This window comes from Pseudophryne corroboree, chromosome 2 (genome assembly GCF_028390025.1).
Source record: "Pseudophryne corroboree isolate aPseCor3 chromosome 2, aPseCor3.hap2, whole genome shotgun sequence".
NCBI lineage: Eukaryota > Metazoa > Chordata > Amphibia > Anura > Myobatrachidae > Pseudophryne > Pseudophryne corroboree.
Window position 1 is genome coordinate 238,673,890 of NC_086445.1, and position 25,184 is coordinate 238,699,073.

General features: G+C 48.0%; 1 protein-coding gene across 6 annotated transcripts in view; it reads left to right on the forward strand.

Moving 5' to 3' along the window:
- The window catches only part of BAZ2A (bromodomain adjacent to zinc finger domain 2A), a 441,771-nt gene that overhangs the window by 286,645 nt on the left and 129,942 nt on the right, over nt 1–25,184 (forward strand). For all 6 annotated transcript variants that reach the window (XR_010211400.1, XM_063952546.1, XM_063952545.1 and 3 more), the window contains exons 12-18: nt 2,749–2,793; nt 3,010–3,255; nt 3,401–3,655; nt 3,777–3,991; nt 4,189–4,263; nt 20,061–20,217; nt 20,920–20,982. Coding sequence is in view for 5 of the 6 variants with exons in the window: in XM_063952546.1 (XP_063808616.1) it covers nt 2,749–2,793; nt 3,010–3,255; nt 3,401–3,655; nt 3,777–3,991; nt 4,189–4,263; nt 20,061–20,217; nt 20,920–20,982 (1,056 nt within the window). In the remaining variant the exon portion in view is untranslated. The remainder of the gene's footprint in view (nt 1–2,748; nt 2,794–3,009; nt 3,256–3,400; nt 3,656–3,776; nt 3,992–4,188; nt 4,264–20,060; nt 20,218–20,919; nt 20,983–25,184) is intronic.

A 25,184-nucleotide genomic window follows, 5' to 3' on the forward strand; every position in this document is an offset into this window, starting at 1 on the left:
CGGCACAAGAAGCAGGAGGGCAGTGGCAAAAACTGCAAGGACTTTTCGCTGGGCGGAAAATCATGTGATAGCACTGTCAGCAGTGTTTCATTCCGGGAATGGAAACTGGGAAGCAGACTTCCTCAGTAGGCACGACCTCCACCCGGCAGAGTGGGAACTTCATGGGGAAGTTTTCCACATGATTGTAAACCGTTGGGAATTACCAAAGGTGGACATGATGGCGTCCCGTCTGAACAAAAAACGGGACAGGTATTGCGCCAGGTTAAGAGACCCTCAGGCAATAGCTGTGGACGTTCTGGTAACACCGTGGGTGTACCAGTCGGTGTATGTGTTCCATCCTCTGCTTTTCATACCTAAGGTACTGAGAATTATAAGACGTAGAGGAGTAAGAACTATACTCATGGCTCCGGATTGGCCAAGAAGGACTTGGTACCCGGAACTTCAAGAGATGCTCACAGAGGACTTATGGCCTCTGCCGCTAAGAAGGGACTTGTTTCAGCAAGTACCATGTCTGTTCCAAGACTTACCGCAGCTGCGTTTGACGGCATGGCGGTGGAACGCCGGATCCTAAGGGAAAAGGCATTCAGGAAGAGGTCATTCCTACCCTGGTCAAAGCCAGAAAGGAGGTGACCGCACAACATTATCACCACATGTGGCGAAAATATGTTGCGTGGTGTGAGGCCAGGAAGGCCCCACGAAGAAATTTCAACTCGGTCGATTCCTGCATTTCCTGCAAACAGGAGTGTCTATGGGCCTCAAATTGGGGTCCATTAAGGTTCAAATTTCGGCCCTGTCGATTTTTCTTCCAGAAAGAATTGGCTTCAGTTCCTGAAGTCCAGAAGTTTGTCAAGGGAGTATTGCATATACAACCCCCTTTTGTGCCTCCAGTGGCACTGTGGGATCTCAACGTAGTTCTGGGATTCCTCAAAACACATTGGTTTAAAACCAGTCAAATCTGTGGATTTGAAGCATCTCACATGAAAAGTGAACATGCTCTTGGACCTGGCCTGGACCAGGCGAGTGTCAAATTGGTGGTTTTTTTCTCAAAAAAGCCCATATCTGTTTGTCCATTCGGACAGGGCAGAGCTGCGGACTCGTCCCCAGTTCTCTCCCTAAGGTGGTGTCAGTGTTTCACCTGAACCAGCTTATTGTGGTGTCTTGCGCCTACTAGGGACTTGGAGGACTCCAAGTTGCTAGATGTGGTCAGGGCCCTGAAAATATAGGTTCCAGGACGGCTGGAGTCAGGAAAACTGACTTGCTGTTATCCTGTATGCACCCAACAAACTGGGTGCTCTTGCTTCTAAGCAGACTTTTGCTAGTTGGATGTGTAATACAATTCAGCTTGCACATTCTGTGGCAGGCCTGCCACAGCCAAAATATGTAAATGCCCATTCCACAAGGAAGGTGGGCTCATCTTGGGCGGCTGCCCAAGGGGTCTCGGCTTTACAACTTTGCAGAGCGGCTATTTAGTCAGGGGCAAACACGTTTGTAAAATCCTACAAATTTGATAACCTGGCTAAGGAGGACCTGGAGTTCTCTCATTCGGTGCTGCAGAGTCATCCGCACTCTCCCGCCCGTTTGGGAGCTTTGGTATAATCCCCATGGTCCTTTCAGGAACCCCAGCATCCACTAGGACGATAGAGAAAATAAGAATTTACTTACCGATAATTCTATTTCTCGGAGTCCGTAGTGGATGCTGGGCGCCCATCCCAAGTGCGGATTATCTGCAATACTTGTACATAGTTTCAAAAATCGGGTTATTATTGTTGTGAGCCATCTTTCAGAGGCTCCGCTGTTATCATACTGTTAACTGGGTTCAGATCACAGGTTGTACAGTGTGATTGGTGTGGCTGGTATGAGTCTTACCCGGGATTCATAAATCCTTCCTTATTGTGTACGCTCGTCCGGGCACAGTATCCTAACTGAGGCTTGGAGGAGGGTCATAGGGGGAGGAGCCAGTGCACACCACCTGATCCTAAAGCTTTACTTTTTGTGCCCTGTCTCCTGCGGAGCCGCTATTCCCCATGGTCCTTTCAGGAACCCCAGCATCCACTACGGACTCCGAGAAATAGAATTATCGGTAAGTAAATTCTTATTTTTTTTTACTTTGTTCTTGTATCTGCAATGCGTGTGGCTATGAAAGTTTTGTACTTCACATTAAATGCTTTTATGTTTTTTCTAAAAAATACAGGCCTTTATATTTGGAAAGGTGTTGACATCCATAAAGTTTACTCATTAATGTTAACACAACAATTTATACGTGCATCTGTTAAGCCATGTTCTTTATTCTGTATAATAAAAAGGCTAACGCTACTCCTCAACTCTGTGGGAGGAATTTAAGTGTTTTGTGTGCCGGCGGCCACTAGATGGCGCCTGACGGAGCAATTAAATTGTTGCTCCGTTCAGGAGTGCACAGCCACCGGTGCTGACATTACTGTTATGTTATGTTCCAATATTCTTTATTCTTGCAGCTAGATCTGGTAAACCTTTTCAAGGTTCATAGATCCAGGCTGAGATAATTAGAGGTAATGATGTAGGATGTAGACTATGACGCTTTGATTTGCTACCACAAAAATCCGAGATGATTTCACAGACTGTTTGTATTTCAAAGCAATAGTAAGCAATGGGCTATGTGATTTTTGCTATAAATTAAAATCTTCTGCAAACTCCATCCAGTCTCATGCATAAAGCACATGGATTGTTCCTTCTATGGGTGTTAATAGAAAACTTGTCTCATTTCTTCTTAAGGCCAGAAGTCAGGAAGCCAAACAAGAAGCAGCAAAGAAACTAAAAGTACGTATTGTTACCAGTGCCAGTAGGATGTAGTAACTCTGTCCTGGTCCTGCAGCCACAGAGAGATGCTAATTGTAAATATACTGATGGATGATGAAATCAGATATTTGTGTTATTTTTGCTATATGTTTTGTGGTAAGAGATCAACGTGCCTTTTTTTTTTTTTTTTTACATTAGTTGATTTACACTGAAACTAATACATGATATTTCGGTTAGTTAAGGGAAAAGAAAGAGAGAGAGAGGGAAGAAAGGGAGCAGAAGATGAAGGAGGCCGAGCAGATTGCTGAGAAGAAGAAAGTAAAGAGAAGGGCAAAGGAAAAGGCTACTCCCCCTGTACAGGAGAGAAAGCCAGACAGGAGGCAAGTTGCACAACAGCGCCGGCTAGAGGAACGCAAGCGCCAACTGTTTATGTTGGAGGAACTGAAGAAACCCACAGAAGACATGTGTTTGCCTGATCATCAGGTATGATTGAGGGGTGGTAAATGCGACCAAGAATTTAATTTTAGAGCACACTCAAATTTGGATGGGTTTTTATGTGTATTTGTAAGGTTATCTACTTATTAGCGGACAAAGATAATAACATTTTGAACCATTATTTTTGTTTCAGCCATTACCAGATTTTCCACGTGTGCCAGGATTAGTGTTACCCAGTAGTGCCTTCTCTCACTGCTTGACCATTGTGGAGTTTCTACAAACATATGGCAAAGTGTTTGGCTTGGATGAAGCTAAGGACATACCCAGCCTCAGTACACTACAAGAGGGGCTCTTTAATGTAGGTGACAGCTTGGGTGAGGTGCAAAACCTGTTGATGAAACTACTGCGCGTTGCACTGTTCGATCCCGGGCTTCCACCATATTGCCAGGTATCTTAAAGGAACAGAAACTACTCTAGCTACAGATATAGAACAGTCTCTTTAAATTTCATACAGTCCTATTGACTTACATGTATTGCTTTCTTTTCTTTTGCTTTCTTTCACCTATTAGTCTTTGAAAATCTTAGGGGAAAAAGTTTCAGAACTCAATCTAACCAGGGAAAATGTTTCTGAAGTTCTGCGTATCTTCCTTGAAGCACATGGTGGCGATCTTGAGCTATGCGATAGCCTCCGCACTCACCCGTTTCAGGCTCATCCTCCGCACACAAAAGCTGCAGGGATTGCGTTTCTTGTTAATGAGCTGAATGCCAGTACTCTCATTATTAGGTAAGAGATTGGTTTTGATACAGTAGATTAGTTTAACTAGTTAATCTGACAATGTTTGCAAAGTAGAGCTGATTGTGATTGCTTCTTCCCTGTTGTCAGTCTAATAATATAGTAATGCTGTACAGGAGGGGCAGTAGGTGCAGGGAAATGTTTGTGTTGTTACCATAATGTAAAATCTTATGTGTTTATTTATGTAGTGAAATTGATAAAACTCTGGAGAACATGTCTAACTACAGAAAAAACAAGTGGATAATCGAGGGTAAAATCCGAAGGTAATACACAAGCAAGGGTCTCATGTTTTCTGTTTGGTCATCTGTTTCTCTATATAACGTGTGTTGTCATCCTGCTACCCCCTTCCCCCTCATTAATTTGTTATCATTGGACACACACACACACACACACACACACACACACACACACACACACACACACACACACACACACACACACACACACACACACACACACACACACACACACACACACACACACACACACACACACACACACACACACACACACACACACACACACACACACACACACACCCCCCCCCCCCCCCCCCCCCCCCCCCCCCACACCTACCTACCTACCTCACCCCCAGGCTAGTAAAGAAGTCTATGAATACATTGTATCTGTTTATTTCTCTAGCATCCATAAGGGTATTGGGGGAAATCTAGTACAAAGGAGCCAGTGCATTTCAAATTTCTTCAACTGGGTGTGCTGGCTACTTCCGTCTATGCAGCCCCCCCCCCCCCCCCCCGCCCCACGGGCAGTTTAGAAAAAAGTGCCCTCAGGAGAGGATGCACTTCTCTGAGCTCCAGAGAGTTTCTTCAATTTCCTTGTTTTTTGTTTGTTATTTTCGGTATGCTGTCTTGGCAACCGCATACTTGCACCGTGGGAGTTATGGGGGGGGGGGGGGGTCACCGGCCTTACAAGGTGCAGAGCCGCTTCCCCGCTGCAGGACCACCGTACTGCAGGATGGTTGTTGCGCCTTGGCTGCTGCAGCACGCCGCACGACCCTAACGCTGCCTGAAGGTGACATCGGTGGCAAGTACAAACCGGTGGCCCCGCTAGGGAGGGGGTCTTCCGGTTCAAAGTGCAGCTGACCCATGGGTGCGGTGTACGGGACCCTCCCGGGGGAAGGGGGTCCCGCTAAGATCCCCCGTGTGGAAACTGGCACAAACGCTTGACTAACACTTGTTGTGAGGTTTTGAGCTAAAACTGAGACTTTGCCAGTACAATAATATTAGGTATCTCTGGCGCCATTGGACGGGGCGGAGCTAACTCCGAGCGGGACCTGAGGCGTTTTATCGCCTTCCTCTGCTTACTGCAGCCACAGACAGCACACACAGTGCTTTCTGATCCTCAGCCATGCTGGATATCTGGTACAGGGTGTAGCAAAGGGGGAGATACGCTTGTGTACACTATATACATCCTATTTAGGATAGAAACTGTTAGTGTTTACAGTATTATAGGGAGCTGACAGCCTCACTGGGGCTGTGCAGCTCAGGGTGTGCTGGTGTCCTCTCTCTCTCTCTCTCTCTCTCTCTCTCTCTCTCTCTCTCTCTCTCTCCTCTCATATTCAGTAGGGCAGACTTGCAGTATCACTGTCTGTCTGTATGTTTTCTCTGACGTCCTAGTGGATGCTGGGAACTCCGTAAGGACCATGGGGAATAGACGGGCTCCGCAGGAGACTGGGCACTCTAAAAGAAAGATTAGGTACTATCTGGTGTGCACTGGCTCCTCCCTCTATGCCCCTCCTCCAGACCTCAGTTAGATTTCTGTACCCGGCCGAGCTGGATGCACACTAGGGGCTCTCCTGAGCTCCTAGAAAGAAAGTATATGTTAGGTTTTTTATTTTACAGTGAGACCTGCTGGCAACAGGCTCACTGCAACGAGGGACTAAGGGGAGAAGAAGCGAACCTACCTGCTTGCAGCTAGCTTGGGCTTCTTAGGCTACTGGACACCATTAGCTCCAGAGGGATCGACCGCAGGACCCGTCCTTGGTGTTCGTTCCCGGAGCCGCGCCGCCGTCCCCCATTACAGAGCCAGAAGCATGAAGATGGTCCGGAAAATCGGCGGCAGAAGACTTCAGTCTTCACCAAGGTAGCGCACAGCACTGCAGCTTGTGCGCCATTGCTCCTCATACACACTTCACACTCCGGTCACTGAGGGTGCAGGGCGCTGGGGGGGGGCGCCCTGAGCAGCAATAAAAACACCTTGGCTGGCAAAATAATCACAATATATAGCCCCAGAGGCTATATATGTGATAATTACCCCTGCCAGAATCCATAAAAAAGCGGAAGAAAAGTCCGCGAAAAAGGGGCGGAGCTATCTCCCTCGGCACACTGGCGCCATTTTCTCTTCACAGTGTAGCTGGAAGACAGCTCCCCAGGCTCTCCCCTGTAGTTTTCAGGCTCAAAGGGTTAAAAAGAGAGGGGGGGCACTAAATTTAGGCGCAATATTGTTTATGCAAGCAGCTATTGGGGAAAATTCACTCAGTGATAGTGTTTATCCCTACATTATATAGCGCTCTGGTGTGTGCTGGCATACTCTCTCTCTGTCTCCCCAAAGGGCTGTGTGGGGTCCTGTCCTCAGTCAGAGCATTCCCTGTGTGTGTGCGGTGTGTCGGTACGGCTGTGTCGACATGTTTGATGAGGAGGCTTATGTGGAGGCGGAGCAGATGCCGATAAATGGGATGTCGCCCCCTGTGGGCCGACACCAGAGTGGATAGATAGGTGGAAGGTATTAACCGACAGTGTCAACTCCTTACATAAAAGGCTGGATGACGTAACAGCTATGGGACAGCCGGCTTCTCAGCCCGCGCCTGCCCAGGCGTCTCAAAGGCCATCAGGGGCTCAAAAACGCCCGCTCCCTCAGATGGCAGACACAGATGTCGACACGGAGTCTGACTCCAGTGTCGACGAGGTTGAGACATATACACAATCCACTAGGAACATCCGTTACATGATTCCGGCAATAAAAAATGTGTTACACATTTCTGACATTAACCCAAGTACCACTAAAAAAGGGTTTTATGTTTGGGGAGAAAAAGCAGGCAGTGTTTTGTTCCCCCATCAAATGAGTGAATGAAGTGTGAAAAAGCGTGGGTTCCCCCGATAAGAAACTGGTAATTTCTAAAAAGTTACTGATGGCGTACCTTTTCCCGCCAGAGGATAAGTTACGCTGGGAGATTTCCCCTAGGGTGGATAAGGCGCTCACACGTTTGTCAAAAAAGGTGGCACTGCCGTCTTAGGATACGGCCACTTTGAAGGTACCTGCTGATAAAAAGCAGGAGGCTATCCTGAAGTCTGTATTTTTTTTTTTTTTTACTTGTGTAATTTTTTATTAGAGTTTTGCACAGGGACAAGGTAAAAAAAAAAAAAACAACAACATTAAATGCAGAACAAAACCAGAACAACAATCAAAACAGAGGGAGAAAAAAAGAGAAGAGAAAGAAAAAAGAAAAAAAAAAAAAAAAACACACATTGCAGAAAAAATACAGTAATTAATACCATCTGTGTCACAGTGTCACATGGAATAAGCGTCACGGCAACATTGTAAATTCAAATACGAAGCCTCAATCAGTCAGAGAATATTGCTCCAGTTGTAGCCAGACGGGAGGTATTCCACCTATCCCACTTGCTAAAGTAATGGGGTAGGGTCCCTCTAGATCTATGTGTAAACCTCTCGTGTCCTGACACCTCATTTACTAGGGCTCGCCAGTTGTACACACTGGGGGAAGAGGTAGCAAACCAGTTACGCGCTATAATCACCTTAGCTAAGGTAGTCAGGCAAAGAACATATTTGTATAGTGCAGGGCAGTAGGATTCCTCTAAGTCTAGCGCAAACATACATATAGTAGGAGAGAGGGGGGGGAGCGTAGGTTCAGTGAGCAGAACGTCCGCCCAAACTGCTGCCCAAAAGGCATACACAGTGGGGCACAGCCATAATAGGTGCCAAAAAGTAGATTCAGGGGCACCACATCTGGGGCAGGTACTATCAGGCCGTAGGCCTGCTTTATACATAGAAACTGGAGTTCTGTATGTCCTATGCAGAACATAAAAATAAACCTGCTGATATTTGATACACTGAGTGGAGTATTTAAGTGAGCTCAACACCTGTAGCCATTGGTCATCTGCAATTGGGCCAATGTCTTGTTCCCATTTGAGTTTAAGTTGATCAAATATATTCGGACAGATGTGTGCATTCAGACTACTATATAGAATGGAAACTTGGTGTCTTGCACCTAAATTCCTAACCATATCTTTAATCGGGGAGTCAGAAATGGGCGGGGGTGAGGCCCCAAACTGTGCCTGCACCGCGTGGCGGAGCTGTAGATAGCGATAAAAGGATCTATTGGATATTTCAAGCTCCTCCTTCAGTTGTGCGAAAGACTTGAGAACACCGTTATCAAATAGTTGCAAGACTGTGGTAAGGCCTGCCCCAATCCATATGTTGTCCTGTGAGAGTTGCAACAACTCCCTATATCTTGGATTGAACCAGAGTGGCGTGTCAGAGTCTGTGCCCTGCCATGAGTAATAGGAGTGAGCCTGACGCCACACAAGTAGCGATTGTCGTAGCAAAGGAGGAAGACCAGCAGTAGAAGAGGCAGAAAGAAGAAACTGGAGAGGGGAGAAATGAGACCCCACACACTCGGCAAAGAATCTCTCAAATGTGAGACTATCCCTGTTGAGAATCCAATTAGACAGGTGTGCAAGCTGAGCAGCTATATAATAAGCCCGGAGATTGGGAAAGCCCAAGCCTCCATCCGATTTAGCCTTAACCAGAGCTCTCAGGGCAACCCTAGGCGTTTTGTCGCCCCAAACAAAGGAGGAAAGTACACTATCAATATTAGTGAATATTTTCTTGGGGATATAAGTAGGAGAGTGCTGCAATAAATAAAGATACTTCGGTTGCATCACCATCTTAATAAGGTTAATGCGACCCGTGACAGTAAGGGGAAGCTTCTTCCATACATGAACCCGTCGCTTCAGATCCATCGTGACCTGGTCAATGTTTTGGTGTACAAAAGACTTAACATTAGGAGTGATCCAGACACCAAGATACTGAAAGCGAAGGGTCCAGGTCAAGGAGGACACATCTGGCAACGGGTCAGGAAGAATACCAGAGATGGGAAAGACATTAGACTTATTCCAGTTGATAGTCAGGCCGGAGTAGAGACCAAATGTATCAACAATACCCAGAAGGGAGGTCAGGGAAGCATCAGGGTCTCTGAGGAACAAGAGCATGTCATCGGCATATAATGCAATGACATCCTCATGTCCGTCAATGGTGATGCCCCTAACATCAGGGGACGCTCTGATGAAACATGCCAATGGCTCTACAGCCAGGGCAAAAAGGGCAGGGGAGAGTGGGCAGCCCTGTCTGGTACCACGGGACAAGGCAAACGGGGAGGTCACATAGCCATTGACAGATATCCGAGCCACGGGGGAGGAATAGAGTAATTGTACCCAGCGTATGAATTTGGGGCCAAAAGCAAACCGTCTAAGTACTTCCCACAAATACACCCACTCCACAGAGTCGAAGGCCTTGGCAGCATCCAAGGAAACTACCACAGCCTCCGACTCGGGGCGGTCCCCCATCTGCAGGTGACAGAACAGTCGCCTCAATTTTTGGAGGGTGGACTTGCCTGGCATAAATCCTGTCTGATCATCATGTATGATCGAAGTGATAACACTATTGAGTCTAAGTGCCAGAATTTTGGCCAAAATTTTGACATCAGTAGGTAGCAATGAGATCGGGCGGTAGGATTCCGGGGCCGTAGGGTCTTTACCCGGTTTAAGGATCACCACGATAATAGCTTCAGACATAGAGGGAGGTAGACGAGCGCCCTCCAGCAATGTATTAAAGAGAGTCAAAAGATAGGGGACAAAGTATGCACGATATTGTTTATAAACTTCAACCGGTATACCGTCGCTACCCGGGGCCTTTTTGTTAGGGAAGGAGGCAATAGCAGCCTCAACTTCCTCTGGGGTAATATTAGCATCCAAAATATCTACAGATTGTTGAGATAGTTGTGGCAGGGTAATGTCTGAAAGATATTGCTGTAGTTGAGTGGGGGTATAGGCGACTCTAGAGGCATATAGCGAGGAATAAAAGGACTGGAAGACCTGGGCTATTTCAGGAGTGGCATATACCATTTCGCCCTGAGTATCACAGATCTGCTGAATGGAACCCCCCGTTCTCTCTCCCCTAGCCAGAAATGCCAAGTAACTACCCCCCGTGTCCGATTGTGAATACAGGGCGTGCTGGGAGAAAAGTAATTTGCGCTTTGATTTATCAAGCAAGTGGTCAGACCAGGCTTTCCTGGCCAAATCCCAACTTGCCCGATCATCAAGGGTCCTAGTAGTGAGGTAAGTAGATTCGGATTGGGAACAGGCAAGCTCCAGGCGCATCTCCTCTTCTCTACTAGATTTCTTGACATTAGCTATTTGTCGTATGAAGGAGCCCCTTAGTGAAGCTTTAAATGCGTCATGTTTAACCAGTGGATCAGAACAGGACGCATTATGAACCCCAAAATCACTCCATTCGTTAAGCAAGGCCTCGTGGTCAGTTAGCAAGGTCAACCAGAAGGGATTCAACTTCCAGAGCTTAGCCCCACGGGGAGGAACAGAATCCAGGACCACCAGCACAGGTGAGTGATCCGAGATTCCTCTCTGAAGGTACTGGGCATCCAGTATTCTAGCAGTGAGATCAGGGGAGACGAGGGCCAAGTCTATTCTCGAAAACGAGTGAAAGCTGGCCGAGTGGCAGGAGTATTGGAGTTGATTAGGGTGTCTCAACCTCCAAATATCCAGGAGTCCAAGCTCGGAAATCAACCTTGCGAACGGAGTGGGGGACGGGGAGGCAGAGGGTAGGGAAGGGGGAAGCTCAGTCCATCTATCTAAGACTTTATCCAAAACATTATTGAAGTCACCGATGCAAAGGACCGGAGCCGAGGGAGAAGTAGCAAGAAACGACATCGCCTGCCTGAGTACCTCATTGTAGGGGGGAGGGACGTAGACAGCAAGTATGTGTAAAAGTGTACGGTTAACATAGGCCCTAAGAAATACATATCTGCCATATTGGTCAATTTGGCTATGAACCAAGTGGAAATTAACCGACTTCCGCACCAAAGCTGAAACCCCCCTGGAGTTAGCAGAGAAGGTGGAGTGATAGGAGAGACCCACCCAGGGCTTCCTGAGAGCCAAGGTTTTAGTACCAACTAGATGCGTTTCGGAAAGGCATATGATATCTGCCCTATATTTTCTCACCTGAGACAAAACCAGCACCCGCTTAATGCGGTCATTCAGGCCCCTCACATTCCAGCCGAGTATGCGGAGCCCATCAACCCCTGCAGCCATAGATACAAAAGAGAAAGGACAGGAGGAGAAAAAGGGCAAGGGGCAAATGCGGAGAGGGAGGGGAAGAAGAAAATCCAAGGCAAGCAACGCGCGCAAAAGAGAGGAACCCATAACATAGAGGGGAGAGAAGCAAAGGGATCACTACGACCCCCCGCCAGCACACAGGCGGAGCATACGGAGAGCAGAAGGCATACATAAACGAAATCATGGACACATTACAGTTCGAGAAAAAAAAATAGCACAGTGACACATAAGACAATACATGTACAAAAAAAAGAACAAACCCAGAACAACCCAAACCCCCCCCTCCCTGCATATCCATCCCAAACTAGACACGCCTGGATCCCCAAAAAACCGTTAACTGAACTAAGGCTGAGAACCTATAACAACCCTAGGGAGTAGAGACAACTAATGCCTCTACAAAAAGGCTATATCCTAGCATTCAGCTCCTAGAAATAAAGATCATTCCCGCTATAGGACTAGAAGGAGTACAGAACCCAGCAGTCAATGCGTCCTCTGAGGGAGAACCAGTCCCTAAATAGGGGGCCTGGGTCTGCGCTCAAGCCAGGCCTCCGCCTCTTGAGGGGTATTGAAGAAGTGTGTGGAGCCATCATACACCACCCTCAACCGTGCCGGAAATAACATGGCATATTGAATTTGATGATCACGAAGCTTTCTCTTGACCTGTAGGAACTGCGTACGCGACTTCTGGACTTCCACGGCAAAATCTGGGTAGACAGCAATATCATGGTTGTCAAATTTCAAAGGACCCTGTGTACGGGCCAGCCGTAGGACTGCATCCCGGTCCCTGTAATGTAGAAAACGGGCTATGAAAGTGCGTGCAGGTGCGCCCGGGGGAGGAGCCCTGGCAGGCAATCGATGGGCCCTCTCCACAGAGAACTGAGGACCAAAGTCATCGCGTTGAAATAGACGGAGAAGCCATGTTTCAAGGAAGGATTCTGGGGAGGAGCCCTCCACTCTCTCCGGGAGGCCCACAAAGCGAACGTTATTACGACGCAGTCTTCCTTCAATATCGGAGAGCTTCGCCTTAACTGCCGACATCTGAGTTGTGAGGCTGGAAACTGTGTCTTTGAGAGGATTGGTGACGTCTTCTAGGTCGGAGATACGGTGTTCCGCCTCCCCCACCCGTTCACGAATCTTTTGCATGTCATGCCTGATTAAAGTAATATCCACCTGTACTTGGCCAATTTTACCCATGACTCTGTGCTCGGATGTGGATATGGCTAAGAGAATTTGCTGCGTCGACTGAGACGTGTCGTCTTCCCGAGGTGGTGATTCCGAAGGGGAAGAGGGGGATGGGGGAGCAGCAGCCCTGGTGGGTTGGGAGGAGGATTGAGAGCCTCTAGCATATTTTTCAAGTTTAGCAGCAGCGGTAGCAGCAGCAGCACTGCCCCCACGCACCATGATGGGGAGACGGGCAGATTCAATGATATAGAATAAACAGTACGTGCTCACCACAGGTTGTAAAATCCCCAGGACTCCAGAGTCTCACGCAGTTGAATAAACCCAGGCAGGGGAAAGGAAATCTGTAATGTCAGCAGTCAGGCAGTATAATCAACAGCAGGCTTTTGAGTGGACCCCCTCAGAGAGTAGTGTAGATATGGAAACGTCACCCAGCAATGTGGGTAGAGCAGGGTAGTTGTAGGTATCAAGGCAGCCCTGCAGGCAGAGTAATGCAGGCTGGGAGGCTCCGATCAGCAGCGCAGAAAGGCAGGGGATGTGAGGAGAGACGGCCCGTGTAGGCAGATGTACCCCCGCACCGCCAGCAGCTATCACCGCCACAGAGGGGCCTGCAGTCCGCCAAACGCAAGGTGAAAGGAGACAGGGGCACACAGCGATCTCCGGTTCAGCCGAAAACAGCAGATGGTGCGAGTGGAGGGAGCCCCGTCCCAGCGCGGCTCCGGACTCCGCCGCTGATTCCCAAGATGGCGCCGGGCGGAAGGAGTGATGCCGAGCGGTGTAGGCCGCGATGCGTCCAGCGGCTTCCCAGAGCAGAAACACCGTCCCACAGACCCCTCAATGTGAGCAGGGTCAAAAGCCACAACGTCTGAGCCGGGTTATTGGTAGCCACTAGCGGGGAAAGCAGGATATAAAAGGCAGGATATACGGAGCTCTAACTCCTAGCTTCCTACTCCATGCTCGGCCAAGCCACGCCCCCTGAAGTCTGTATTTACACACTCGGGTACTAGACTGAGACCTGCAGATAGTGCTGTTGCAGCGTGGTCTGTAACCCTGTCAAACAGGGATACTATTTTGCGAACATAAGTCGTCGTCTTATATATGAGGGATGCACAGAGGGATATTTTGCCGGCTGGCATCCAGAATTAATGCAATGTCCATTCTGTCAGGAGGGTATTAGAGACCCGACACTGGACAGGTGATGCTGACTTTAAAAGGCACATAGAGCCTTATAAGGGTGAGGAATTGTTTGGGGATGGTCTCTGGGACCTCGTATCCACAGCAACAGCTGGGAAGAAAATTTTTTACCTCAGGTTTCCTCACAGCCTAAGAAAGCACTGTATTATCAGGTACAGTCCTTTCGGCTTCAGAAAAGCAAGCAGGTCAAAGGCGCTTCCTTTCTGCACAGAGACGAGGGAAGAGGGAAAAAGCTGCACCAGTCAGCCAGTTCCCAGAATCAAAATTCTTCCCCCGCTTCCTCTGAGTCCACCGCATGACGTGGGGGCTCCACAGGCGTAGCCAGGTACGGTGGGGGGCCGCCTCAAAAATTTCAGCGATCAGTGGGCTCGCTCACAGGTGGATCCCTGGATCCTTCAAGTAGTATCTCAGGGGTACAGGCTGGAATTCGAGGCGTCTCCCCCCTGCCGTTTTCCTCAAATCTGCCTTACCGACAACTCCCTCAGGCAGGGAGGCTGTGCTAGAGGCAATTCACAAGCTGTATTCCCAGCAGGTGATAGTCAAGGTGCCCCTACTTCAACAAGGACGGGGTTACTATTCCACACTGTTTGTGGTACCGAAACCGGACGGTTCGGTGAGACCCATTTTAAATGTGAAATCCTTGAACACATACAAAAAAAAAAATTCAAGTTCAAGATGGAATCGCTCAGGGCGGTTATTGCAAGCCTGGAGGAGGGGGATTACATGGTATCCCTGGACATCAAGGATGCTTACCTACATGTCCCCATTTACCATCCTCACCAGGAGTACCTCAGATTTGTGGTACAGGATTGCCATTACCAATTCCAAACACTGCCGTTTGGACTGTCCACGGCACCGAGGGTCTTTACCAAGGTAATGGCAGAAATGATGATACTCCTTCGAAAAAAGGGAGTTTTTAATTATCCCGTACTTGGACGATCTCCTTATAAAGGCGAGGTCCATGGAGCAGTTGTTGGTCGGAGTAGCACTATCTCGGGAAGTGCTACAACAGCACGGATGGATTCTATACATTCCAAAGTCACAGCTGGTTCCTACCACACGCCTGCTGTTCCTGGGGATGGTTCTGGACACAGAACAGAAAAAAGTGTTTCTCCCGCAGGAGAAAGCCAAGGAGCTGTCATCTCTAGTCAGAGACCTCCTGAAACCAAAACAGGTATCGGTGCATCACTGCACACGAGTCCTGGGAAAAATGGTAGCTTCTTACGAAGCAAAATTCCATTCGGCAGGTTCCATGCAAGAACTTTTCAGTGGGACCTCTTGGACAAGTGGTCGGAATCGCATCTTCAGATGCATCGGCTGATAACCCTGTCTCCAAGGACCAGGGTATCTCTACTGTGGTGGCTGCAGAGTGCTCATCTTCAAGAGGGCCGCAGATTCGGCATACAGGACTGGGTCCTGGTAACCACGGATGCTAGCCTTCGAGGCTGGGGGCAGTCACACAGGGAAGAAATTTCCAAGGACTTTGGTCAAGTCAGGAGTCGTCCCTACACATAAATATTCTGGAACTGAGGGCCATTTACAATGCCCTAAGTCTGGCAAGGCCTCTGCTTCAAAACCAGCCGGTACTGATCCAATCAGACAACATCACAGCAGTCGCCCATGTAAACCGACAGGGCGGCACAAGAAGCAGCATGGCGATGGCAGAAGCCACAAGGATTCTCCGATGGGCGGAAAATCACGTCTTAGCACTGTCAGCAGTGTTCATTCCGGGAGTGGACAACTGGGAAGCAGACTTCCTCAGCAGACACGACCGACACCCGGGAGAGTGGGGACTTCATCCAGAAGTCTTCCAACTGTTGGTAAACCGTTGGGAAAGGCCACAGGTGGACATGATGGCGTCCCGCCTAAACAAAAAACTAGATATTGCGCCAGGTCAAGGGACCCTCAGGCAATAGCTGTGGACGCTCTAGTGACACCGTGGGTGTACCAGTCGGTTTATGTATTCCCTCCTCTGCCTCTCATACCAAAGGTACTGAGAATAATAAGAAAACGAGGAGTAAGAACGATACTCGTGGTTCCGGATGGGCCAAGAAGAGCTTGGTACCCAGAACTTCAAGAAATAATATCAGAGGACCCATGGCCTCTACCGCTCAGACAGGATCTGCTACAGCAGGGGGCCTGTCTGTTCCAAGACTTACCGCGGCTGCGTTGGACGGCATGGCGGTTGAATTCCGGATCCTAAAGCAAAAGGGCATTCCGGAGGAAGTCATTCCTACGCTGATAAAAGCCAGGAAAGAAGTAACCGCAAACCATTATCACCGTATTTGGCGAAAATATGTTGCGTGGTGTGAGGCCAGGAAGGCCCCAACAGAGGAATTTCAGCTGGGTCGTTTTCTGCACTTCCTACAGTCAGGAGTGACTATGGGCCTAAATTTGGGTTCCATTAAGGTCCAGATTTCGGCTCTGTCGATTTTCTTCCAGAAAGAACTGGCTTCACTGCCTGGAGTTCAGACATTTGTAAAGGGAGTGCTACATATTCAGCCCCTTTTTTGTGCCTTCTGTGGCACCTTGGGATCTCAACGTGGTGTTGAGTTTCTTAAAATCACATTGGTTTGAGCCACTTAAAACTGTGGATTTGAAATATCTCACGTGGAAAGTGGTCATGTTATTGGCCTTGGCTTCGGCCAGGCGTGTGTCAGAATTGGCGGCTTTGTCATGTAAAAGCCCTTATCTGATTTTCCATATGGATAGGGCAGAATTGAGGACTCGTCCCCAGTTTCTCCCTAAGGTGGTATCAGCTTTTCACTTGAACCAACCTATTGTAGTGCCTGCGGCTACTAGGGACTTGGAAGATTCCAAGTTACTGGACGTAGTCAGGGCCTTAAAAATGTATATTTCCAGGACGGCTGGAGTCAGGAAAACTGACTCGTTTTTTATCCTGTAGGCACCCAATAAAATAGGTGCTCCTGCTTCTAAGCAGACTATTGCTCGCTGAATTTGTAACACAATTCAGCTGGTGCATTCTGCGGCTGGATTGCCGCATCCTAAATCAGTAACAGCCCATTCCACGAGGAAAGTGGGCTCATCTTGGGCGGCTGCCCGAGGGGTCTCGGCTTTACAACTTTGCCGAGCTGCAACTTGGTCAGGGGCAAACACGTTTGCTAAATTCTACAAATTTGATACCCTGGCTGAGGAGGACCTTGAGTTCTCTCATTCGGTGCTGCAGAGTCATCCGCACTCTCCCGCCCGTTTGGGAGCTTTGGTATAATCCCCATGGTCCTTACGGAGTTCCCAGCATCCACTAGGACGTCAGAGAAAATAAGATTTTACTCACCGGTAAATCTATTTCTCGTAGTCCGTAGTGGATGCTGGGCGCCCATCCCAAGTGCGGATTGTCTGCAATACTTGTATATAGTTATTGCCTAACTAAAGGGTTATTGTTGAGCCATCTGTTGAGAGGCTCAGTTTTATTTCATACTGTTAACTGGGTATAGTATCACGAGTTATACGGTGTGATTGGTGTGGCTGGTATGAGTCTTACCCGGGATTAAAAATCCTTCCTTATTGTGTCAGCTCTTCCGGGCACAGTATCCTAACTGAGGTCTGGAGGAGGGGCATAGAGGGAGGAGCCAGTGGACACCAGATAGTACCTAATCTTTCTTTTAGAGTGCCCAGTCTCCTGCGGAGCCCGTCTATTCCCCATGGTCCTTACGGAGTTCCCAGCATCCACTACGGACTACGAGAAATAGATTTACCGGTGAGTAAAATCTTATTTTTGTGCTAACTGTGAAACATGGGTAAACACAAACTGTGCAGTGTATGTCACACCAGATTATCTCCATTATCTACTGATTCTGTTTCATGTGAACAATGCAGTCAATCTTCACAAATCAGTGAAGGGGCTGGTGGAGAGGGTCCAGAGCCCCACAGGTTAGGGTCTCTTAAAACTATGATGTCTGATATGTCATCCCAGCTCACTGCTAATGTGCAGAAGACTCCGCTACTACAACAAGCTGTTGCAGATTTAGCTGCTAGGGCAGATGTACAGCCTCCACTCTCTCTTATGCAGGTCCACAGAAGCGTGGGTTACCTGCTCTACTCTCTGATACAGATGAGGCTATACAGGAGGATGGGGATGACTTGGATCCTCTTAGTGGGGATCCTGATTCTGCTCAGGGTATTGAACCCCTAATTCTGGCTATAAGGGACGTGTTAAAGCTCCCTCTAGAGTACGCTGCGTCACAGCAGTCGTTTTTCTTTGTACAAAACAAGCCTAATGTCACTTTCCTTGACACTACATAGTTAGATGACCTATTCAAACAAGCCTGGAAAAATCCAGACAAAAAATTCCAAGTGTCCAAAAAGTTTTTGCTCACGTTCCCATTTGCTCCTTAAGGTAGAAAATTTTGAGAGGAACCCCCTGGGGTGGATGTATCAGTCTCTCGCCTGTCTAAGAATGCGGTGTTGCCTCCTTTACCATGAAGGAACCTGGGGATAGGAAGATAGAAACTACCCTAAAGTCTATATACACAGCAGCTGGTATATCACAAAGACCGGTCATTGCGGGTTGCTGGATGACCCATGCCATTCATTCCTGGGCCACTCAAATTCAGGGGGGCCTCTCGGTAGATATGCCCTTAGTTACTATGGTGACCCTCCTAAAACACATTCAGGACAAGTTATGTAAGGGTCAGTGATCATTTTCCTCTGTGATTCACTCAAGGAGATGGGGAACATTAATGATCGGACTTCTGCCATGGCAGTGTCGGCGCGCAGGGCCTTGTGGTTGCGTCAGTGGATTGCAGACTCAGAATCCAAACGTAGTGTGGAATCCCTCCCCTTTTCTGAGGAATGGCTTTTTGGGGTTGATTTGGATTTCCAAAGTTACGGCGGGGAAATACACGTTTCTCCCCTCTGGGGCCCCACCGGCAAGGCGCTCCTATCCGGGCCCGTCTGTCCAGTCCTTTTCGGTCTCACAGATTTCGATCTAAGACCAGAGGTGCCTCCAATGCGACTGGAGGCACCAGAGGAAAGTCGAGAAAACCTGCAAGCACCAGTTCTCAGGAACAGTCCACCGGTTTTTCTTCCACTAAGGCTTCAGCATGACGATGCCCACCCACCCCTAGGGGATCTAGAGGTGGGAGCTCGACTGCGTCACTTCAGCCGCGTCTGGTGACTTCCTGCCAGGATACCTGGGTCAGATCTTGTTTCTCAGGGCTACAAGCTGGGGTTCGACAGTAATTTCCCTCCCCCCAACGATTTTTAAAATCAAGCGGCAAGGGGTTTTTCTTAAACCTGTTTCTGGTGCATTGGATGCTGTTCGAGCCTTGAACATTTATGTCAAGAGAACGGCTCGGATCAGAAAGACGGACTCTTTGTTCGTGCTCTATAATGCGCAGAAAAAGGGTTGTCCTGCTCCAAAGCAATCCATTGCTTGTTGGATTAGGCTTACTATTCAACAGGCCTATGTGTCGGCAGCCTTACCTGTTCCTAAGTCTCTGAAGGCGCACTCTACGAGATCAGTGGGTTCTTCCTGGGCGGATGCCCGCGTAGTCTTGGCCTTACAACTTTGTCGAGCTGCTACCCAGTCTGGGAAGAACACCTTTGCGAAGTTCTACAAGTTTGATACCCTGGCCCAAGAGGATACTCAGTTTGGGCAGGTGGTGCTGCAGCAGTCTCCATACGTTCCCGCCCGTTCTGGAAGCTTTGGTATGTCCCCATCGTACTAGATTTCCCCAATATCCCTTATGGATGCTAGAGAAAATAGTATTTTAATACCTACTGGTAGATCCTTTTCTCGTAGTCCAGAAGGGATATTGGGCGCCTGCCTCAGTGCGTTGACTTTTCTTCAGGTTATTGTTATGTTGTTAGCTGTTGCAGTTGTTGTTCCCAGCCGTTGCTGGTTGTTGTATGTTAGTGGTGTGCTGGTTTGTAAATCTCACCACTCTTTGTTATCATATTTCCTTCTCTCATATATGTCCTTTCTCCTTTGGGCACGTTTTTACCTATAACTGCCTGTGGGAGGGGGCATAGAGGGAAGGAGCCAGTACACCCAGTTGAAGAAATTTAAAGTGCACTGGCTCCTTTGGACCCCGTCTATACCCCATCACACTGGATTTCCCCAATATCCCTTATGGACTACGAGAAAGTATTTACCGGTAGGTATTAAAATCTTATTTTCTTTCTTGTACCTTTTATATCTGTCTTACAAAGCTTGATAGATTGTATACTATATATTTTTCATTCCTACTACAAATTAATACACTTGTACAATAGAGACCTAAAACTGAAACCAAATTCTCATTAGTAACATACATGCTACCATCCGAATCTTCCCACAGATTGAAGTTTGCATTAGGGAAGAAAATGGGCAGACAGGACTCACCGGTTAGCAGCACAGAGGAAAGCAGGAGGAGGCGCAGTATACGTGTCCCTGATGAGAATGAAGCTCTGCTTGGGGATGAGCCTGTTTCGCTGAAACCCTCTGCAGAGGAAACGGTAAGTTATAAAACAAGGGCAGAACCTTAGCGCACATATTAACCACTCCGTTTTATACAAACTCCCCCTTATGTATTACTTTTTGTTCTTAGAAAATACATTTTTAGTTGATGTCCTATTAGTGAGCTATTTACCTGCTTCCTGGGCACTCTTTGCATTTGGTTTAGGTGGATGTCTTAAAAACTGGTTGCTTGATTATGCAAGTACCTGTGTGATTGCATCTTCCTAATCTCACTGTTAGTTTGTAGCATTCAGTACTGAAATTGCAGGACCTTGGAGCATATTGATAAGTGGAGATGACCCATTAGATGTGGCTGCAAGTTTTTTAAATAAAACATCGCATTAGGAGTGACATAAATAGTGTTCATTACAGCACCCTGCACCTAATCAGTCAGGAGGGCATGCTTTCATTTTAAAGGGCAAAATTTTAGACGTGATGTAGCGATAGATCACATCTGTTATTTTGCCCTTCAAAATGAAAGTATGGCCTCCTTACTCATTAGGTTCAGGGTGCTGTAATGAACACTATAAACGTGTGACAATTTCACAAGTGTGAAACTCCACAATGGTGACGGGGAGGGAAAACATTCACCTAAATCATTATTAAATAATGCCCTACTGCATTTGTATGTAATAATAAACCAGCAGGTGATTGACTGTGGCCCTGTTTGTTCTGATCTGTTCATTGGGTTTGTATTGCAGGAAGAAGTTTCTGCGAGTGTGAATACTTTGGATCTGGAGAAACAGATAGAGAAACTCACTAAGGTAAACTGTTCTTTATAAATGTAGTAGTGAGCATATCTAGCTTTGGCTGTATTTCTTCTTTTGAACCTTAGATTGTATTTTACAAATGAGATGGAGAGGGCTGAAATTTCCGGATCTCTGCCACTGGCTATATTATTATCAGGAGCCTTGTCTGTACAAATTACATGAAGTGTTTAAGTAACATGAAAATTACAGCAGCATACATAGACTTTCTATTAAATTGTTTTACTGTGTCTAGTTATCAAATAATTTGCTGCGATGAATGTATCTTGCCAATATCTGTGTAATACACTTCACATTCTGTGTAAACAAAAGTGTAAAATGATCACTGACCCTTACATAACTTGACCTCTAAATGGGTTCTGCATGTAGTTGTAGAATGCATGTAGCATTCTACCATAATGCTGCGGCATGTGTACACAGGCCAATGTTCTCTTTAGAATTGTATTTATATCAACTGTTAACTGTATCTTTTCTTAGTGTTTTTCTAAAAAAAAATATTTATTTTTCTCTGACGTCCTAGTGGATGCTGGGTACTCCGTAAGGACCATGGGGAATAGACAGGCTCCGCAGGAGACTGGGCACTCTAAAAGAAAGATTAGGTACTATCTGGTGTGCACTGGCTCCTCCCTCTATGCCCCTCCTCCAGACCTCAGTTAGAATCTGTGCCCGGCTCGAGCTGGTTGCACACTAGGGGCTCTCCTGAGCTTCTAGTAAAGAAAGTATTTGTTAGGTTTTTTTATTTTCAGTGAGATCTGCTGGCAACAGACTCACTGCTACGAGGGACTTGGGGGAGAGAAGCGAACCTACCTGCTTGCAGCTAGCTTGGGCTTCTAGGCTACTGGACACCATTAGCTCCAGAGGGATCGAGCACAGGCCCAGCCTCGGTCGTCCGGTCCCGGAGCCGCGCCGCCGTCCCCCTTGCAGAGCCAGAAGCAAGAAGAACATCCTGGAAATCGGCGGCTGAAGACTCCGGTCTTCATTAAGGTAGCGCACAGCACTGCAGCTGTGCGCCATTGCTCCCTATGCACACCACATACTCCGGTCACTGATGGGTGCAGGGCGCTGGGGGGGGGGGGGGGGGGGGGCGCCCTGGGCTGCAATTAGAGTACCTTACATTGGCAAACAGCACATAATATAGTCTAAAAAACTATATATGTGCAAAAATCCCCTGCCATAATATTACTATAAGAGCGGGAGAAGTCCGCCGATAAGGGGGCGGGGCTATCTCCCTCAGCACACTGGCGCCATATCCTCTTCACAGCTCCGCTGGAAGACAGCTCCCCAGGCTCTCCCCTGCAGTTTCCAGGCTCAAAGGGTAAAAAAGAGAGGGGGGGGGGCACTTAATTTAGGCGCAAACTGTGTATGTAAAGCAGCTATAGGGAAAAATCACTTTGTGTTAGTGTAAATCCCTGATTATATAGCGCTGTGGTGTGTGCTGGCATACTCTCTCTCTGTCTCCCCAGGGGAGTCCTGTGGGGTCCTGTCCTCAGTCAGAGCATTCCCTGTGTGTGTGCGGTGTGTCGGTACGGCTGTGTCGACATGTTTGATGAGGAGGCTTATGTGGAGGCGGAGCAGGTGCCGATAAATGTGATGTCACCTCCTGCGGGGTCGACACCAGAGTGGATGGATATGTGGAAGGTATTAACCGACAGTGTCAACTCCTTACATAAAAGGTTCGATGACGCAGCTTTGGGACAGCCGGCATCTCAGCCCGCGCCTGCCCAGGCATCTCAGAGGCCGTCAGGGGCTCAAAAACGCCCGCTACCTCAGATGGCTGACACAGATGTCGACACGGAGTCTGACTCCAGTGTCGACGAGGATGAGTCAAATATACAATCCACTAGGGCCATCCGATGTATGATTACGGCAATGAAAAATGTGTTGCACATTTCTGACATTAACCCGATTACCACAAAAAAGGGTATTATGTTTGGGGAGAAAAAGCAGCCAGTGACTTTTCCCCCATCTGATGAGTTAAACGAATTGTGTGAAGAAGCGTGGAGTTCCCCAGATAAGAAACTAGTAATTTCTAAGCGGTTACTAATGGCGTACCCTTTTTACCGCCAACGGATAGGTTACGCTGGGAGACATCCCCTAAGGTGGACAAAGCGCTCACACGCTTATCAAAAAAGGTGGCACTGCCGTCTCAGGATATGGCCGCCTTAAAGGAGCCTGCAGATAGAAAGCAGGAGGCTATCCTGAAGTCTGTGTATACACACTCAGGTACTATACTGAGACCTGCTATTGCTTCAGCATGGATGTGTAGTGCTGCAGCAGCATGGTCTGATTCCCTGTCAGATAACATTGATTCCCTTGACAGGGACACTATTTTGCTAACTATAGAGCATATTAAAGACGTAGTCTTATATATGAGAGATGCACAGAGGGACATTTGCCGGCTGGCATCTAGAATTAATGCAATGTCCATTTCTGCCAGGAGAGTATTATGGACTCGGCAGTGGACAGGTGATGCTGATTCTAAAAGGCACATGGAAGTTTTGCCTTATAAGGGTGAGGAATTGTTTGGGGACGGTCTCTCGGACCTCGTGTCCACAGCAACAGCTGGGAAGTCGACCTTTTTACCTCAGGTCCCCTCACAGCCTAAGAAAGCACCGTATTATCAAGTACAGTCCTTTCGGCCTCAGAAAGGCAAGCGGGTCAGAGGCGCGTCCTTTCTGCCCAGAGGCAGGGGTAGAGGGAAAAAGCTGCACCAGACAGCCAGTTCCCAGGAACAAATATCCTCCCCTGCTTCCACTAAGTCCACCGCATGACGCTGGGGCTCCACAGGTGGAGCCAGGTGCGGTGGGGGCCCGTCTCCGGAACTTCAGCGACCAGTGGGTTCGCTTACAGGTGGATCTCTGGGCTCTACAGGTATCTCAGGGATACAAGCTGGAGTTCGAGACGTCTCCCCCTCGCCGTTACCTCAAATCAGCCTTGCCTGCTACTCCCAAGGAAAGGGAGGTAGTACTGGCGGCAATTCACAAGCTGTACCTCCAGCAGGTGATAATCAAAGTTCCTCTCCTTCAACAGGGACGAGGTTACTATTCCACAATGTTTGTGATACCGAAACCAGAGACCCATTCTAAAATTGAAATCCTTGAACACTTATATAAGGAGGTTCAAGTTCAAAATAGAATCGCTCAGGGCGGTTATTGCAAGCCTGGAAGAGGGGGATATTATGGTGTCACGGGACATCATGGATGCTTACCTACATGTCCCCATTTACCCACCTCACCAGGAGTACCTCAAGGTTGTGGTACAGAACTGCCATTACCAATTCCAGACGTTGCCGTTTGGTCTGTCCACGGCACCGAGGGTGTGTTCCAAGGTAATGGCCAAAATGATGATACTCCTTCGAAAGAAGGGAGTTATAATTATCCCGTACTTGGACGGATCCTAACGGAAAAGGGCGTTCCAGATGAAGTGATTCCTGTTAAAGGCTAGGAAAGACGCTGCCTGAAGTTCAGACGTTGTTAAGGGAGTGCTGCATATTCAGCCCCCTTTTTGTGCCTCCAGTGGCACCTTGGGATCTCAACGTAGTGTTGGATTTCCTAAAATCACATTGTTTTGAGCCACTTCAGAACGTGGAGTTGAAGTATCTCACGTGGAAAGTGGTCATATATATATATTTGGCCTTGGCTTCGGCTAGGCGTGTGTCAGAATTGGCGGCTTTGTTGTGTGAAAGCCCTTATCTGATCTTCCATAGGGACAGGGCAGAATTGAGGACTCGTCCCCAATTTCTCCCTAAGGTGGTATCAGCGTTTCATTTGAACCAACCTATTGTGGTACCTGCGGCTACTCGGGACTTGGAGGCTTCCAAGTTGCTGGATGTAGTCCGGGCCCTGAAAATCTATGTTTCCAGGACGGCTAGAGTCAGAAAATACTGACTCGCTGTTTCTCCTGCATGCACCCAACAAGCTGGGTGCTCCTGCTTCTAAGCAGACTATTGCTCGCTGGATCTGTAGCACGATTCACCTTGCACATACTGCGGCTGGACTGCCGCATCCTAAATCATAAAAAGCCCATTCCACGAGGAAAGGGGCTCTTCTTGGGCGGCTGCCCAAGGGGTCTCGGCATTACAACTTTGCCGAGCTGCTACCTGGTCGGGGTCAAACACGTTTGCAAAATTCTACAAGTTGGATACCCTGGCTGAGGAGGACCTTGAGTTTGCTCATTCGGTGCTGCAGAGTCATCCGCAC